Source organism: Taeniopygia guttata, chromosome 1A, assembly GCF_048771995.1.
Source record: "Taeniopygia guttata chromosome 1A, bTaeGut7.mat, whole genome shotgun sequence".
In the NCBI taxonomy this organism is placed as follows: domain Eukaryota; kingdom Metazoa; phylum Chordata; class Aves; order Passeriformes; family Estrildidae; genus Taeniopygia; species Taeniopygia guttata.
Genome location: NC_133025.1, coordinates 16,796,517 through 16,814,241, shown reverse-complemented (window position 1 = coordinate 16,814,241; position 17,725 = coordinate 16,796,517). Strand labels below are relative to the sequence as shown.

The 17,725-nt window shown below is 36.5% G+C and overlaps 1 protein-coding gene across 21 annotated transcripts in view; it reads right to left on the bottom strand.

The window, feature by feature from the left end:
* Positions 1-17,725, bottom strand: part of TAFA5 (TAFA chemokine like family member 5) — a 673,456-nt gene that overhangs the window by 330,609 nt on the left and 325,122 nt on the right. For 6 of the 21 annotated variants that reach the window (XM_072920377.1, XM_072920353.1, XM_072920371.1 and 3 more), the window contains one exon: positions 17,446-17,564. The exons of the other annotated variants lie outside the window; for them this stretch is intronic. In XM_072920377.1, the coding sequence (XP_072776478.1) occupies positions 17,538-17,564 (27 nt within the window). In that variant the 3' untranslated portion in view covers positions 17,446-17,537. The remainder of the gene's footprint in view (positions 1-17,445; positions 17,565-17,725) is intronic. 21 annotated transcript variants of the gene reach the window in all.

Genomic DNA, 17,725 nt, shown 5'->3' with positions numbered 1-17,725 from the left:
AAGCCACTCTCCCACAATATGATGTGTTATTTTTCATCTCCTGCTATACAGAAGACAGCTGTGGAGCAGTAGTACAGTAGTAAATAACACAGGATGAGAATCTGTTTGGTATACAGAAAAAAAACAAAGAGGCTTATTAGAGGTATTTATTTGCATTTTCCCTTCACTATGTTAAGAGCAATGATGGTTATACTAAAAACCCTCAATTAGAAACATCTAAAGATGTCTTTCAATGTAACAAATGAAGTCCAATCTAGCAAAAATTAAAAATAAAGAAGACAACAAAAAAAAATCAAAAAAGTGTATTATTCTTCCTTAGTTGATTAGAAAGATACTTCTTTTTGAAACAAAACAATGCAAATGATCTGAGAAAACAGTGTGCTTCTCATTCACTGGAGAAATTGTTCTGGAAGTGTTCATCCTTATACAAATACTACCTTTGTTATTAAGGTCATGGTCTGACGAGGTTATCTGCTGAGTAAGTGTAGTGCTAGCTCAGGAGAGATCCAAAGATGGCTATAACTTTTACATTAAACTTGCAGAATTAAAAACATTACTTTCTCATAAAGAGACAGGCTTTTAAATAGCTAGTTTAGTTCTGCCAATTCCTGCTTTAATCTAGTCTCTGACTGCAATTAGGCTTCAGCAAATCCATCTCCCCATTAGTTTTGCTCCTTAAACCCCATTGTTGATATATTTAATTTTAATACACCTTCTGTTGTCTCACAAAGACAAATACAACATGACACTGGGTGGGCTGTACTGCTCCTTAGTCTAAGGTAAAGTTCTGATTTTAATGAAGGGAACAGGTAGACTTCCTCTGATTTCTGTGGTATCATGTTTTAATTCACAGACTCTATAAATAAACACATCTCTAGGGTTTGCACCATAAATCCTATTATCAAATGCCCTGACCAAATTCCATACATTAACTCTCAGTAAATTAACTTGTACAGTTAAAAAAACCAAAAAAATTAATCAATGACGGTTATGTAGATATTTTTTAAGAAAATGGTTAAAATAGGCTCTTGATAAAGACTACAAAGATAGAAAAAAAAACAAACATAACCCAAAACTAACAAAAAAACCCCACCTTTTCCTATCCTCTATTAGAACAGCTTATATGAGGAGGTAAACAGTAAATAATTTCTTTCACACAAAACAGAAAAGATTTCAAACTGCAATGTGTAGCATACTTGCCTATTAAATGAGAAGAAATAGTTTTTTGTTTTGGCCACAAGTATATATTCTATACTTCTGTATGATAGCCAAGTACAAAAATGTTGAACAATGCTGAAGACTTTAGCTTTTGCTTCTCCTTAAAAAAACACTTCCAGGATGACAAAATTTACTAGCAAGTTCTGTATCACTTAGGCTTACTGTGATGCAATGCCTGTGGAAGAGATTCAAAGGTATAGCTGTGCAATAATACTCAGAATACAGAATGAAATACTTTATAGGAGTAGTAGGCTAAACTAAATAATGCCTAAAATGATATTCAGATATCTTATCTCAAGACACCACCTAATATCCAGTTTTACCTAGTCCTGAAATCATTTCACTCTACCTAGCTCTCAGTTTGGTCTCAGCTTTCCCTGTCTTTTTATATTAAATATCAATGTGTGTGCACTGACACTGATACACTGAGAAGCATGTGCTCTGGGGAGTACCCTGTCTTTCTTCTGCCTAAGCTTCCTCATGATCTACTGTGCCTAACCTAAATTCCACTTAACTCCCCAGAAAACTGCAAGCACTTTTATGGTCAGTCTCAATCTAAAAAGCAAGGGAAAACAGAGTGTTTAACTCCTAGGAAGCAACCTAATGGGTATCATCCATATTCCTTCAATATAAGCAATAAAAGTTTATATTCACAGCCTGAACCACATTGAAAAGTTTCAAAGAGCTCATCTTAGAAATTCAAATGAAAAATTGTAAATATTATCTCTTATGTATTTTTAAAGAATGTCAGTGCAGTTTTCCTGGATCATTAGAAAGAACACTGGCTAGTTTATGCTGAAAGAGACTTCTGTTATCATTTAAGAAGGAATATTTTCAAGTACTACTATGTTAAACAAATTAAGACTTCTCCAAGTATCCATAATATATATTTATGTACCACTTTAATTAAAACACATATCTCTGTATTTAGCTTAAAGCCTGTATTTCAATCTGACTGCTTTATGATTTTTCAAGGTTTCTGTACCATATGCACATACACTTTGAAAAACAAATATAAATAAAATATGACAGAATAAACACTGATTAGAACATTTTGTAACATCATTAACATACCAAATTTACATGGCACAAATCTGCTAACATCTGCAGTGATTTAGAACCCCTCCACATCTTTCACATAATGAAGAATAAAACAGCCTTTTTTTTTTTTTTTCATTTGGTACAAAAAATAAAACAGTGTATTTCACTTATTTTGCATTTAATCAGAAGCCAATAAGCATAGAACATGAAAAGGGAGAAGATGGAAATATGATCCTGAGGCATTCAAGTAATCTGTTAGCCCAGGACCTAGGACAAGAAATTACCTCCATCAGACAGTCATTCATCCTTCTGGGAGACTCCAAAATGAATAACCTAGACTACAGCATCACCTCCCTTGGCATTTTTCACATTTCCTCATTTCATTTGTCCATACTGAACAGTGGAATTTTAAACAAGGAACAATCTATTAAAGCTGATGAAAGACATACCTGTATGTACACTAACATGCAGAAGGTTCTGAAGCCATTGCTGCTGACTATGACAAATATTAAGTCCTTGTTTGTTTAGATGGTCATTGTTTGGCTAACTTTTAACTGGGAAAATGTTTTCTTGATTCTTAACAGGAAAATAAAAATCAGCCAAAAATGAAAATATATCCTGAACGGTGCCAACTCTTGATGTAAAATGAATTTAATTAAAATTATATCCATAGTGTGCTTGCACAAAGATGCAATGAGCATCATCCATTCAGACCTTACGAAAGAAAGCTCAGCTTAATACTCTAATGCCAGATTTTTGCTTCAGTTGACCTGTTTTACTCAATATCCATTCATATTAATAAATTAAATACTAGTCCTTATTCAGCTTGAAAAACCAACTATAGTCTTCCCCTAATGAGTGGAGTGTACAGCTTACCTAATAGTAACAGATCTGTGATTTGATACTACAGTCTGTCCATCTGAACATTTTTAACAGACAGATCTGCAGATGTTCATTCAACAAAATATTAAGTCCTTAGAAACAACCCTACTCTGCTAAAGTCCTACAGACTAATAACTGTTGACAACGTCTTTAATTTGCAGTTCCTCATTTCCACAGAGCCATGTGGCAGCAATCTATCATCCACAAGGTTTTTCATCTCTTTGCTCTTTTCCTTTGTCCACATCCTTTGCCCCAGGCATTATTCTGCTTCACAAAAATGAACTGCTTGTATTTCAGAAAACCTGAATGCAAAATGTTATGCATTTGCAATCTTCCAAATCCAATAAAGATGCTGTGCCAAAAGTGGGCACTTAGATTCAGGAATCTGAAAACAAATCACTGAGACTTTAAGCTCTTAACCTCGGCAAACTAGTTTTGAAACAAAAAAGGTCCAGAGACACCTTGTACAAAACCATTTTTCCATGGGCCACTGCAGCTGTCAGCATTGCAGGGACAGCTAGTGGACTGGGTATTGAGCCGGATGTTGACCAGATACTGATTTTTCTACTTGTTGTGCTGTTTGCCCACCTTTCCCTTCCATTCAACAGGAACCATCTCAGAATGGTCTCTTCCTAGCCATCTCCATGTGTATATTCCACACCCTATCAGGTGAAGAACTATTACCATACATTAAGATAACCTACAAAGCTAATATCTAATCATATGATCAGTCTGAAAAACAATTTATTACAGTTAAAGATTTTTCGACTACTTATCCTTTAAAAAAGGCTTTTTCTTTTTTTAAATTACGTTTCAGATACATCACATACTTTTCCAAGGACAAGAAATGAAATGTATGCCAAAAATAATTTTAATGTGTGTGTGTCATTCCTCACATAAATTAATGGAAGATCTAGTTCTTGGCTCATAAAATTCTTCCCTATTTACCTTTTTTACCATGCATTACCAATGACATATAAGACACATCCTGTCTGCTGTTTTAAAAAGCACTTTTAAGAAAATAATTGTAATTAGTGATAGGCCCTTTATAACAAATTATTTTGAAATTTTTACTTCCAAAAATGTTATCAGCATAAAAATTTCCATCACTAACAACAGACCACTCTGCATCATTAGGCAAGAGAAAGGTAGCTTCAATAGAGTAAATAAAATAGCAAAATTAACTTTTTTTAAATGAAAGAACTATAGCTGCTAGATGTCTCATATTGGTTATGTATTTCTTGTGCTTTCTGCATTTTTCATGTTCACCCTAATTTTTAGAGGAAATGGTTCCATAAGATTACAAAAGACAAATAATTCCTCCTGGAAAGATCAGAGTACTCCTGTGATCCATTCAAGTGATTCAGCTTGCTCTGGCTCTATGGGAGGCAGAGAACTCAAAGAGCAGCAGCCCCTTAGATCACTGGGTCATTGAGTCACTGTCCTCTCTGTATCAAGATCTAATTCAAATGACCCAAGTTACTAGCCACTCACTGTAGATGAAAACTCTCTGATTAACCCTTATCAGGTCTGTGTTATCTTCAGAGGACTCAGAACTGTTCATGTAATTTTTGATATTTAAGATGCAGTTCATCATGAAGCACCAATGGGGATCTGCAGCACGACCTTAACTGAAGACCACTGTCTCTCTGGGACAATAACCATCTACCAATACATTTTGCCCCTTTCCATACCCTCAGTTGACTTCTGACTCTTGACATCTACACTATGGAGTCCTCTCTAGAAGCCCAGTGCAGGAAAGTACATAATTTTATGGTGGCAATTGTAAGAGATATGGGAAGATTTCTGTTTTAAGAGGCATCATTGGACCAAAATATTCTACTGGAGCATGTACTATCAACACTACAAAACCAGAAATGCATCCTATTTTACAGGGTGAATAATCTTTAGTGCAGTTATCTTATTCTTTCATCTTTTTATTGTCTCATAATGGAATACCATTTTTAAAGGATATTGTTCCAGATAGTATCAGAGATTTAAGAAATACAATCTATTAGTTTTTTCTGCACTTATATTAGGCCCCTTAAGAATAACTCACTTGGAAATAACTTGTGAGAAATAGTATCTCTATCTTATGGGCTTTTACAGAACACAGCTTTATTTTTATGGATGTTGTTCATTTACTGAAAAGGTTAAAGATCTTTTAGTGTTTCATTATTCACAGCAACAGAACTTTACACACATTCTGTGAACCACAAACTTCCCTCATACCACCTGCAATTTAATTGTTTCTGCCATTATATACTAGCAGTGAAAACCCTAGATTTTTCTTACACTATACAATAACTTACAATAGGGTGCAGTATAATTAAATATACATATGTAGTACTAGTCAATATTATTAAATTCAGCTCAATAAATTCTGATTTTCTGTGTTTAGCAAGACTCAGAAAACAACCCACGACCATGAGCAAATAAGGTGAATGAATGGAGTTTCAGTCCTACTATCATGGAAAAAGAAAAAGAAAACAGGTACATTTCATCCTGCGGAGGAAAAGTCATACAAATCACTTTTGCTTCAATTGCTGGCTTCCCTGAAAACACAGGCCACACATAAGGGTCAAGTGTTCTAGGGCTGGGTCACACTGCAGGCCAGAGCCAGCTGTGAAAAGTGGAAGCTGGATGATCCTGAGCCTTGCAGGTGCCCTCCTGCACAGAAGTACATTGTTAGAGACAAAGGTCTATACTAGCCTGGAGAAAAGGGGGCTGAGAAAAGACCTTATCTCAGACCCTGCAACTATCCTAAAGTATCCAGGTCATGGTTGGTGTCTTTTGACAAGTCATAGGATAAAGGAAAATGGCCTCAAGTTCCACTGAAGTGGTAGGATGGTAGGGGGACGTGGTGTAGGTGTGTGTGTGTGTGCATGTGTGTGTGTGTTTGTGTGTATGTTAGATTGAATGTTAAGTAAAACTTCTTCACCAAAAAGGGTTGTCAAGCATTGGAAGAGATTACCCAGGGAAGTGGTGGAGTCACCAGCCCCAGAAACATTTAAAATATGTAAAAATGTGGCACTTAGGGACACGGTTTAGTGGTGAATTTGGCAGTGTTATGATAATGGACTCAATGATCTCAAAGGTCTGTTCCAGTGAAAATGTGTCTATGATTCCATGATTTTATTATTCCCGTCACAACCACTGTCTACCCCTGCATTTGTAAGTAGGAACAAAACTATCACTGAAAAGGAAAGGATAAAGTTTATTTGGGAACATTTTTCTCTCTGAATATTAATTAGTGGACTATTCTTGAACTAATAGACAGAGGATTCAATGCAATTTTATCAATTCAGCATGCTGATAATTTAAAACATGAACCAAAAATTCATACTTGATGCTGTATGGAACACGGTACAGTATGTCTTCAGTCTTGTTGATACTAGCAGATTTTCCACAACATATACATGATTTGTGAGTAGAGATGTGCCGGATTCAAGGTCTCATTAAAAACAAAACAAAATAAGTAAAAAAAAAAAAAAGGAAAAGGAAACACCAAAAATAGAAGGAGTTGATGAATTGTTTATAGAACTCTTGTGAGATCTGTCATATCTTTCCAGTGTACCATTTTGCTTGCAAAGCTGTAACAACCTCAGATTTTAAAAACATGTGATATGTACAAAATCAATCAATAAAAATATGTCTGAAAACATCAGCAATAACACACTAACTTTATTACTTAGCACTCCTAACTTGGTTTTTGATCATGAGGTTTACTAGCCTCTTCTCAAACTATTAGCTTTTCAGTCTGTGGGTGACAGAATTAGATGGCTAAAGGGTTGAAATGGACCTTAAGGATCATCTAATCCCAACCACCCCTGCCTTGTGGAGGGACTCCTCCCACTAGACCATGCTGATCAAGGTCTTACTATTCTGGCCCTGAACACTGCCAGGGTTCGGGTATCTACAACCTCTCTGGGCAACCTGTTCCAGTGCCTAACAACCCTCACAGTAAAAAATTTCTTCCTAATATCTAACATAAATCTCCTCTCCTTCAATTTGTACTGACTTACTCTTTTTCTTGTCACTACAGTTCCTGATGTACAGCCCCTTTCCAGTTTCCTGTCAGGCCCCTTTCTAATACTGGATAGATCCTATGAAGTCTCCACACAACCTTCTCCATCCTGAACAGCCTAAGCTTTCTCAGCCTGCCTTGGTAAGAGAGGTGCTCCAGCCCTCTGATCAGTTTTGTGCCTCTCCTCCGGACTTGCTACAACAGTCCTTATGTTGGGGACACCAGAGCTGCAGTAATTCAGGTGGGGTCTCACCCGAGCAGAACACAGAGGGACAATCACCTCCTTTGGCTTGCTGGCCATACTCCTTTTGATGCAGACCAGGTTGAATTTCTGGGCTGTTGAGTGCACATCGATGCCTCATGTTGAGTTTCTCATCAACCAACACCCCCAATTCTTTCTCTGCAGGCCTGCTCCCAGTCACTCCTTCACCCAGACTGTGTTTGTGCCTAGGATTGCCACGACCCAGGTGTAGGACTTTGCACGTTGCTTTGTTTCCTTTCATGACTTTTACACAGACCGACTTCTCAAGCCTGTCCAGGTCCCTCTGGATAGGATTGTCCCCTCCCTCCAGTGTGTTGACTGCCCCACAGAGCTTGGTGTCTGAAGCAAATTTGCTGAGGGTGCACTTGATCCCACTGTCCACATCGGCTGCAGTAGTGACCCCTGAGGGCACCACTCGACACGTGGACAATGAGCCCCTGGCCACAACTCACGTGGACAATGAGCCCCTGGCCACAACTCTCCACATGCAGCCCTCCAACCAGTTCTTTATCCACTGCATGGTCCGTCCATCAAATCCACATCTCTCCAGTTTGGAGACAAGGATCTCACATGGCACAGTGTCAAAGCCTTTGCATAAGTCCAGGGAGACGATGTCAATTGTTCTGCCCCTATCCCCCAGTGCTGTAGCCCTGTCATAGAAGGTCACCATGTTTGGCAGGCATGATTTCCCCTTTGTAAAGCCATGTTGGCTCTTACCAATCACTTCTTTGTCTTCCATATGCCTCAGCAGTTTCCAGGAGAACCTCCTCCGTGATCTTGCCTGGCACAGAGGCGAGACTGGCTGCTCTGTAGTTCCCCAGGTCATCTGCTTTTCCCATTTCAAAAATGGGGCTTATACTTTCCTTTTTCGGTCATCATGGACTTCACCTGACTGTCACAATTTTTTCAACAATGATGGATAGTGGCTTAACAGCTTTATCTGCCAGCTCCCTCAGGACACATGGACAAATGTCATCAGGTCCCATGGACTTGTGCACATTCGGGTTCCTTAGATATTATTGAACCTGACCCTCTCCTACAGAATACCTTAATTCTCGCAGTCCCTGCATTTGCCTTTTTCAAACTGGGTGGCATGACTGAAGCACTTGCTATTGGAGACTAAGGCATAGAAGTAATTGAGAAACTCAGCACTCTCTTTTTCCATGATAGTAAGGTCTCTCTTTTCCTTCTGGAGAGGGCCCACATTTATCCCTAGTCTTTCTCTAACTTGCAACAAATATATAGCAGCCCTTCTGTTATCCTTAATATCCCTGGCAAGCAAATAAGTGTGGCTCTGTTGGGGTTTCTTTGTGCATTTTTTTGTTTTGGTTTTTTGTTTGTTTGTTTCATGTTTATTTGTTTGTTTGGAGGGTTTTTTTTCCTTTTTTTGTTGTTTTTTTTTTTTTTCTGTTTTCTTCAGATTTTGGTTAAGCTGAATAATACTGTAATGAAGATTTCTTTGAAAAGCCATATAAACCCTGCTGTGCAGATATTTTACTCTTTAAAACCTAGATACAATACTATTCTAAGCTATGGTACCAAATTTTTACGCAATGTTCACCTTCATGGCAGAAGTCTGCATGCATACAGACATTTATATGGCAGATGTTTTGTGCATTATATTTTTTGTTTTCCTTTAAAAAATCATGTTATGTCTATGCAAATTCATCTTACTTCAATAATTTTGTGAAGAGATAACACATAAGCTCAATACTGGATCTTTCAACAGGAATAGTACTCAAATACAGACTGCTTTGTCAACAACATCTGCAGCACTTTGGGAGATGTTTCATAAATTGTTTCATTTTGAAGTTCATTAATTTGAAGCATTTAAAATAAAAATGTATTATAAAATCATGCATTTCTGGTTTTCATTGAAATGCTTATATTGCAGAGAATGCCATTTTGTCAGTACCCTTTATTTCCTTCAAGATCACTATTAAAAAGACAACTATTCTTTTGTTAGTGTTAGAGTTTTATTTTCATATGTTGAATCAAAAACAAATAAGAGATAGATACAAAACACACTGTAAGATGATGCTTTAACCCAGTTCAATTTTGATGTTCCTAAATGAAAAATAAAATATTACTTCTAGGGGATAGAATGGGCGTTGATCCTCACATTACTAAGTATTTACATTCTCTCATAAGAGTCTGATGACAGCCCAATGAGAACACTGTGACCATTTCAGCAGTGCAGGTAGAGATGTTTTTACACATCCTTGAGCAGAACAGCTGCATGTTCACAGCATGCTACCAAAGAATTCTTGATTTGATTTTAAAGATCTGCCAATGGTCTTATATTTTTTATCATTTATTAAGAAGGAGTACAAGATTACTGATGAAACACAGACATTTGAGAAAGCATTCACATTGCAATTAGAGGACCTTCTGTCTAACATTATTACATAAACACACATTTATTCTTCAAGTCATACCATTGATTTCAGTAGTTACTTACATCAAGAATAAGATGAAAGAGAAAACAGCAGTTCACAAAGGAAAAGCAAAGATAAAAGGATATTTAACATAAGAAAGCCTACTGAAAATCAGATGATTAAGTGCAAGTATGCACTTAATGAAATGGAGGCAAAAACAGTGGTACTCTGTGTCAACTTGTCTTCTGGAATGAGAGTAATGGGATGATTTGATTTAAAAATAAAGACATAAAATGTGACTACAAAAATAAAGCTGGGCATCAAACTTAAATGTTTGGAAGTTTCCTCCCTCAAACGCATTTTCCACCGTTCCCCCAGCCTCCACTGAACATGTTTACTGCAGCATTATATGGGTAAATCTGATCCTCTGGATTGCCTGCAATAGCCAAGATAGCCACAGCTTCTGTTCAGATTTTCTAATGGCTCCAAGTTCTTATTTTTCTACAAATACCAACTTACTATGAAAAAACCTCTAAAGTCAGTAGAAAATTCTGCAATGATCAGCATGATCACTTAGCAAGTAACATGAAAGGAAAAGGCAAGCCACCTAAAATGTTACACGATAAATATCTAAATCTTCCAAATTCAATTAATTTACATGTCTTGTAGAATTCACATTTATTAGATGTCTCTGAAGCTAGTATTAAATAAAAAATGTTCATTCACATTCTAAACTGAGGCCCTCTACTATTTTCCAGATTTAGGCAGATAAGAATATGAAGTCTGTTTAGACCACCAGGATCAATCAGGGAAGACATGGCAGTACCTGAAGCAACAATGATGACAGTAGGACAAGCCATCATTTGCATATCAGTCTAGTAGGTAGACCAATCATCTGGGATGCATCTAGACCTATTTATGGCAAGGGTGATTGAATCTCCCATTCCTGCATTCCAGGAAAATGCCACGATCACCAGGCAAATATCTCATATCAGAACATTTTATCAGTCCCTTTTCAAAAACTAAAGCACTGTGCAGCAAACCTGAAGTCGCATGGAGAATTGAGAATATATTGTTCAAGCTCAATAGTTGACACTCATCAACTAGGGGAAAGAACAGAGGATACAGATGTCTCTCCATGAAACATAGATACATTTTTATATTGACATGTGATTAAAAAAAAAAAATTGAAGAGATTTAATATTCTTCTGGAGATACCTAATCTGACTGCAAAGCCACTTGGGACAGAAATTTCAGCGTCCTGTTGGAGGTCTGGCTAGGTACCCACTGCTCTGGCTGGATAGTAAAGTTGGCCACATTTGTTTATGTCCTTGTGAAAAACACAGTAATTGGCTTGTACCTGATCTTTCCCATGCTACTTCTACTATTATAATAATAAATAATTATCAGTCTTTCCACAAAATTCTCATTCTTTTCAATTCTAAGAATTGTTCTGTGAGGGAAAATTCTCAGTACTTCATGGAGAAAAACGAAAAATGGTAGGAACAAATAGGAAAAGAATAAACGAGAAAAGAAATTAAAAAGAAGAAAAAAAGTAAATTTATTAGAAGATAGAGATGCTACTTTTAAAAGCCCTGGTCCAGAAAAGTAGAAAAGTATAACATCCTCCACAGATTAGGACATGAACTTTAAAACATCTTATCTCCTTCATGTAGGGGTACACTGGTGTATTTCACATGAGTGATGAATTGAATGCACTTTGTCTTTACTTCAGAGGCAACTTTCGAACTCTTTGGCAAGGGCAAATGGGGAAGAATAGCATCATTGGCTGAAAAAAAGCTAACTAGATATCCATCAGCAATTGCTGATGGCCCAAATGCGTTGGAAATGTGTAATAAAGACAGACAGACTACATAGATTTTGGCCTATAATAATTTAATCTGCAGTATTGCAGTCAGAAGTTAATGTGGCTGAAAACTAAAGTGATGGCAAAAAGTGATGCCTATTTTGGTATCCAAGACACTTCCATAAGCACTTAGTGCCTGACCAAAACAGAGATCAGACATATATCAACAGAGTGAGGTGGGAGAATAGGAATAGGACAGTCTGGCTTTATGTTGGTTTAGAGTACCATAAAGCTGCACTATCAATTGAAAGAAAAGGTCTTTCTGTGCATGTGGCTGATTGATTTTACTGTCCCACCCTTGCCTGGCTTTATTTGGATCAAGAAAACAGCCAGTTTTGTTCACTTCCAACCTCTTGTCTCATTCATGTAATGAGATTGCTAAGATCTAATGAAAAACAGGAATAGCCCAAGCTTTGGGCTGTCACTTTCCTATGACAATGTAAACTGAATTGTGTTCTGCATACCCCTGCATACTCATGTGCAAATGGCCAGGAGCAAACTAGAACAAAAAACGGGCAACTTTATCCTTAAGGTCTGCCCCCAAGGCGAAGAAACTTATGTGCAGACATAATGTGACTGAGTATTTCTATTCCCAATGGTTAATGAAAACATAGCCGGGGAATACTGAAAAACAGCAATGTCTGGTATGTGTCTACCTTTCACAGATTTTCAATAACACTTAACAGCTTAATACCTCTTATGCTTTTGAAACCATTCTTAATAAAATACCGTTAGACTCTTCACAAGTCTGTCACTTCCTGGGCCACCTCGACCTAGATCAATACATTCCTGTTAAGTGTTATTATGCACTGTTCACAGGTCCTTCATCAGTATCTTGTTGAAATGACAGTTTTCAATATGACAGGCCTTTCTGAATTAATTTTCAAGTATGGTTTTAAGAAATAATGTGTCAAATGTTATTATAAAAATCCCTGAGCTAAAGCACCTTTTTCATTTTCTTTATTCACTGCTTGTTTTTTTTTTTTTTTTCAGTCCAAGAATTCTAGCTCCAAGAAATCATGCTTTGCATGATTTAACAGAAATCTTTGTGGCTATTCTTAAAAATGGAAATGCTCCAAAATGGATATACACGCACAACAACTTCAGCTTCTAACACTTGTGTCATGAACTCAAGTGCAAAATGGGTGTGTAAGAATTTTAGCATTTTAAATTTTTTGTGTTGATATAACATACCAGTTTCCAGAATTCATAAATTTACATTACATGCCCACAAAAAAAAATGTTTTAAACTATATACCAAGTTTTGCATTAGTCTTTCCAGCTTTCTTCCTTGTTTGCATTATCAAATCTATTTTTCTTCCACATGCACAATGTATCCTGTAGTCTTCTTCAGTTCAACCATATGGCACTCAGCATCTGTTGAATCCCTTCTTACAGTGTATTGTGCTACTTAGTGCAAGAAACGGCACAAGTAAGCTCTAGGTTTGTTTCCTCAGACAGTCTTTCTTTGCAGTCACTTATTAAATGAAAATTGATTTTTCCCATATTCATTCAAGAAATCAGTACCTTTAGACAATATCAATCTATCATTAAGCATATATGGTAGGAGCAGACAGCACTGTCTCAAATTATCTGATCTAGCAGATGAGGAATGAGATTTAGTTGCTTAACACAGACAAAAAGTGAACCAGCACCTTCTGCCTGACTTCCAGCTGTCACCCCACAAGGGCACTGGGGTCTGTAGGTTCTGTTACAGATGCCCACTCTGTGCAAGATGCCATCAATACCCTAAAGTACCTAAATGCACTAAAATGATAAGTTGAGGAAAATTAATCACATTAATAATGTCTGTTTTGCTAAGAATTGTCAAAACACAAAAAGCCCAAATATTACCATTACTAATAGGAATTTGGCTTATCTGATGCGTTTAGTCCATCTCAGTACTAATTCTTAATACACTTATTTCTTAGACTAGTTACCATGCTATTTCAGTATTTGGAAAGGTTTATTTGAATGCAAATGACCAGAGTGTTAAACAATAACAAAAAAATCTAGTATCAGGATCTTCACATACACTCTTTGGTGGGCCTGCAAATTTTCCAGACAACTACTGAACTATCAATACTTGAAAATTCACTATGTGTGAATTTTCTGTGCTCTAAGCCTTGCATTTTCAAATTTAGGCTATATTTTGGTTTTGGGAAGATGAAAGAGAATCCTAACCCCATATAAAAAAATAATTTTTACTGATGTCATGGAAAATTATTCAGTTTAGAAATAATTTCAAATGAAAGCATTTTCTGTTTATCAGGACCAGTGTAACAATTTAGACATTCCTTAAAATGCAGCTTTTAAAGCCTTTGAATACTCGAATATTCTTAGACATTCACAATTTAATGTATGTATTCATACTATGATATAGTAGTCAATGAACTTGCCAGATGTGGTTTTATTTATATTTCAGACTTCGACTTCTGGTTTTAAAAAATAGGAAAAAAACAGCCAAAGGTTTTGCTTAGTGTTTTTACTAAAACCATAATTTATTCCTCAAACCCATGAAATGGATGATTGAAAATTATTATTATTTCCTTGGGTAGAAACAGCTTTTGTTTATTTACTGAAACTGACAGTTCAGACCTGAAACAGATCAAAATGTAGATAATTTTACAGTGCAGTAGCTGTTTTCAAATATAGATTAATCTATATAACAAAGAAAAGCCAAAGTTTGTAAGCATTAATCAGAAACTAGATTTACCTCACTGAATCTATAGCTGGCCTGTCTCTAAGTTAGCATAGTAAAATTGGACTGAATGCTAGAACACCCAATATGAATATGAATTAAGTAATAGGAAACCTGAAAGAAAATATATGTCTAGAATTCTTATCTATCTAAAAATTCTGGTTTTTTATTTGCACAGTAATTGCAATATCTTTGAAATAGCCCATGCAGAAGTAAGCATTCATATTTTCTTTCTTAACTTTAAAAAGACAAAAAAATTAGTATATTATAATTCATTATAATCTGAAAATACATATTCTTAAAATGAATAACAAAACTTGAGTTTACTTAATTTCTTCCAAGTATTTATTTGAGATGTTAAAAAAGTACATTGCATGCCATTTTACTACAAGATATTTTTTGTGTAAATTTTGGTCTCTTTTCAAGCAGTGTGGATCAGTGAATATCAATAGAACCAGTATTCAGCATTCATGACAGAGGAAGGTGGCTAATCTCTTTAAGGTGGTTCTTTAAGTATATGACAGCTCCTTTCAATCTAAAGTCTACAAAAACCACAAAATCTTTGCTAGCGTTTTGGCTTAGGACTTGAAGATTACTTATTTGACATGAAGAAGAGTATTTTGATAAGGATAACGAAAATAGAATGTGCAGATTTTAACACATTGGTATGACAAAGAAGTGCACAGCTTTGAAAAGACTGTAGTAGCTGAAGCATCACTAACATGCAACAAAACCTGTGTATTTTGAAGGAATAGTAAGGCCCCTTCATGAGATGCTTCAGCTTCATGAGGATTTTATTTCTATTTAGATTTCTCTGTGCATGTAGTCCTTAAGACACGGGGTCACAAAGGCCCTCCTACCACTCTGCTTGTAAATTGTCTAAAGCGACTATTCTTCTCCAATACAAGAATTAGAAACATGATTGTTACAGTGAGCTCATGGGCACTCTGTGCCCCCTTCCCTGGGACCCTGTGACTCTGATCAAGATTACCCTGGACCCTCCTTCCTGCCCCAGCGGGGTTGGCGGAGAGCCAGAGAAGCCCACCCTGTCCAAAGTCTATATAGACCCCTGACATTTCCTGTTCGTCCTCTTTTGCCCTGCTCTCACATGGACATCACAGAATAAAGAGCTGAACCAACATATCTCGGGGTAAGAGCCTCTTTTGGAAATCTTTGCCATCTCATGTTATTCGTCCCCTCACAGCCTCTGATCTCTGAGCTAGCCTGATTATTCGGGGGGCTGTATGAGGGGGGAAATGACACATGATATTTAACTTTTCTGAGAATTATGACATCTAACTCCCATACTACTATTCTTGGAAATAAACAGAAGATAATCTATTTCCAACACTGTCAATGATGACAATTTGCAGATTAGGATACCTTTTGTAAACAATTAAAGTAATGGAAACTGCTCAAAGCATTAAAATATCTTGTAAATCATGGAAATAAATAGGCTGAATCTAGGCCTTGTAGCACACATCTATAGAGTGGCCATTGAAACCCATGGTTATAACATGTAAAGAACTGGTATTTTCTCTCATCATTTATGTTAGTACTACTGAGAAAAACATCAAATTAATACAAAACTATTAAAAGGCTCAGTTAAAGCACTGTACAATGAATAGGACTGATTTTTATAGATATGCTGTTACATTAGAATGAGATGCTAATTAAAAGTAACCTAGTTCTGCCAGGTCATATGTACAGTCACAGATGCAAATATCATGACTTTTTGATCTCAACAAGATCTGCCAAAGTTATTCTGCAGAAAGTGTTAATGTTCTACCCTTTCTCAGTTTGGTGTGCATATGTGAAAAGTAGAACACATCAATGTTTCAACATACGAAAGTTATTTCAGGCTAACTTCCAGTTATGTGCTGTGGTCTTGGAAATATCTTAATCAAATATCAATTTCAGAAGCATACTACTGAGACCTGAGTTAGTTTTAAAGGACTTCGTGATGCATAATGCTTGGTCTCAGAGCTAACAAAACTGGCTGTCAGAAGGACTTAAGAATGCAAATGATTATTTGTGGAAATAAAGATAGAGGTTTTTTTAAACCAGATTTCTAGACTAGGAATTAAGAGTCAGTATATCTGAAGCATGACACAAAAGAATTAATGATCTATTTCACCATAGAAGTGTATTTGTGAGAGCCCTTTCTTCTGCTCTAAGATCTCTCACAAGACAGTGGCAGGCATGCCATCATGAAGAGGGATACACAGAAAAAGAAAAGACAGAGAAGACATAGGGACTCAAATTGTGTAAGCTCATGGGCTTTGAAGCAAAGATAGTCCCATAGGTAAAATATGGCCAAATATCCTGATTGTCCAACAGTTGACTATAAACAATGAAAAATTCAGGATCCTAATTTCCTTCTTGTTTCTAAAAGCTAATACTTGGATTGGAGTGAAGGGATAAACCAGCTTGCTGAAAAGTGTCCTCTGTAATCTTGGTCTACACACAGTGTTCCTGTTACAATTCAGACTGTGAAGTAGCTTAGCAGATGAATTCCTGACAGATCTATAGAGTGGACACTGAAGCACACGGCTATGACGTGTAAAGAATTGGTATTATTGTATCTGTTTCATAAGTTGGCCACTTCTGACAAAGGGGGAAGGGTGAAAATTAATTTGGCATGGCACTCATGCAACATTTCAGTTCCCTAATCTGGCGCTGCCTGAAAGCTTGTTTTGGTAGGTATTGTATCCTGGAATGACAGAGAACTAGAACTGGCAGGATGTCAAAATACTTCCAAACCAGCTTAACCAAATGAAATCAGCTGAACTGTGGAGAAATGAAATGCACATTTAGAAAGACTCAGAGCTGGAATGTAGGTGAGGCTAAATACAGGAATACCAGTGTTATGTGAATACCTAACAGCAGGAATATTACCAATAAGGACATTTATACATAACAGTATTTTTTATTCTAAGTTAATCTGAATTGACAAATCTCTTAAAATGTTAAGTCAGGACTTCCAAATTCACTGACCTATGGAGCTAAGAATTCTTAATCTTACTTCTACTGCTGGGGAAACTGAGGCAGAGAGGTTCAGTGACTTACCCAAGGCCACAGAGGGAGTCACTGTCAGAGCCAGGATTAGAGCTCAGGATTCTGGCTCCCAGTTCCCAAGCTCAGACCACTAGACCATGGCCTCAGGATATTTCCAGCTGATCTTCAGTCTAAAAAAAAGTAAATTCTCAAGTATGTTACAAATATGTAACACACACACACATATATATATATATATATATATATGTATATTTATATGTCTATATATATATATGTGTATATATATTTCTTTTTACCTGAATGTAATGGTATGAGTGAAAACACATTGCTC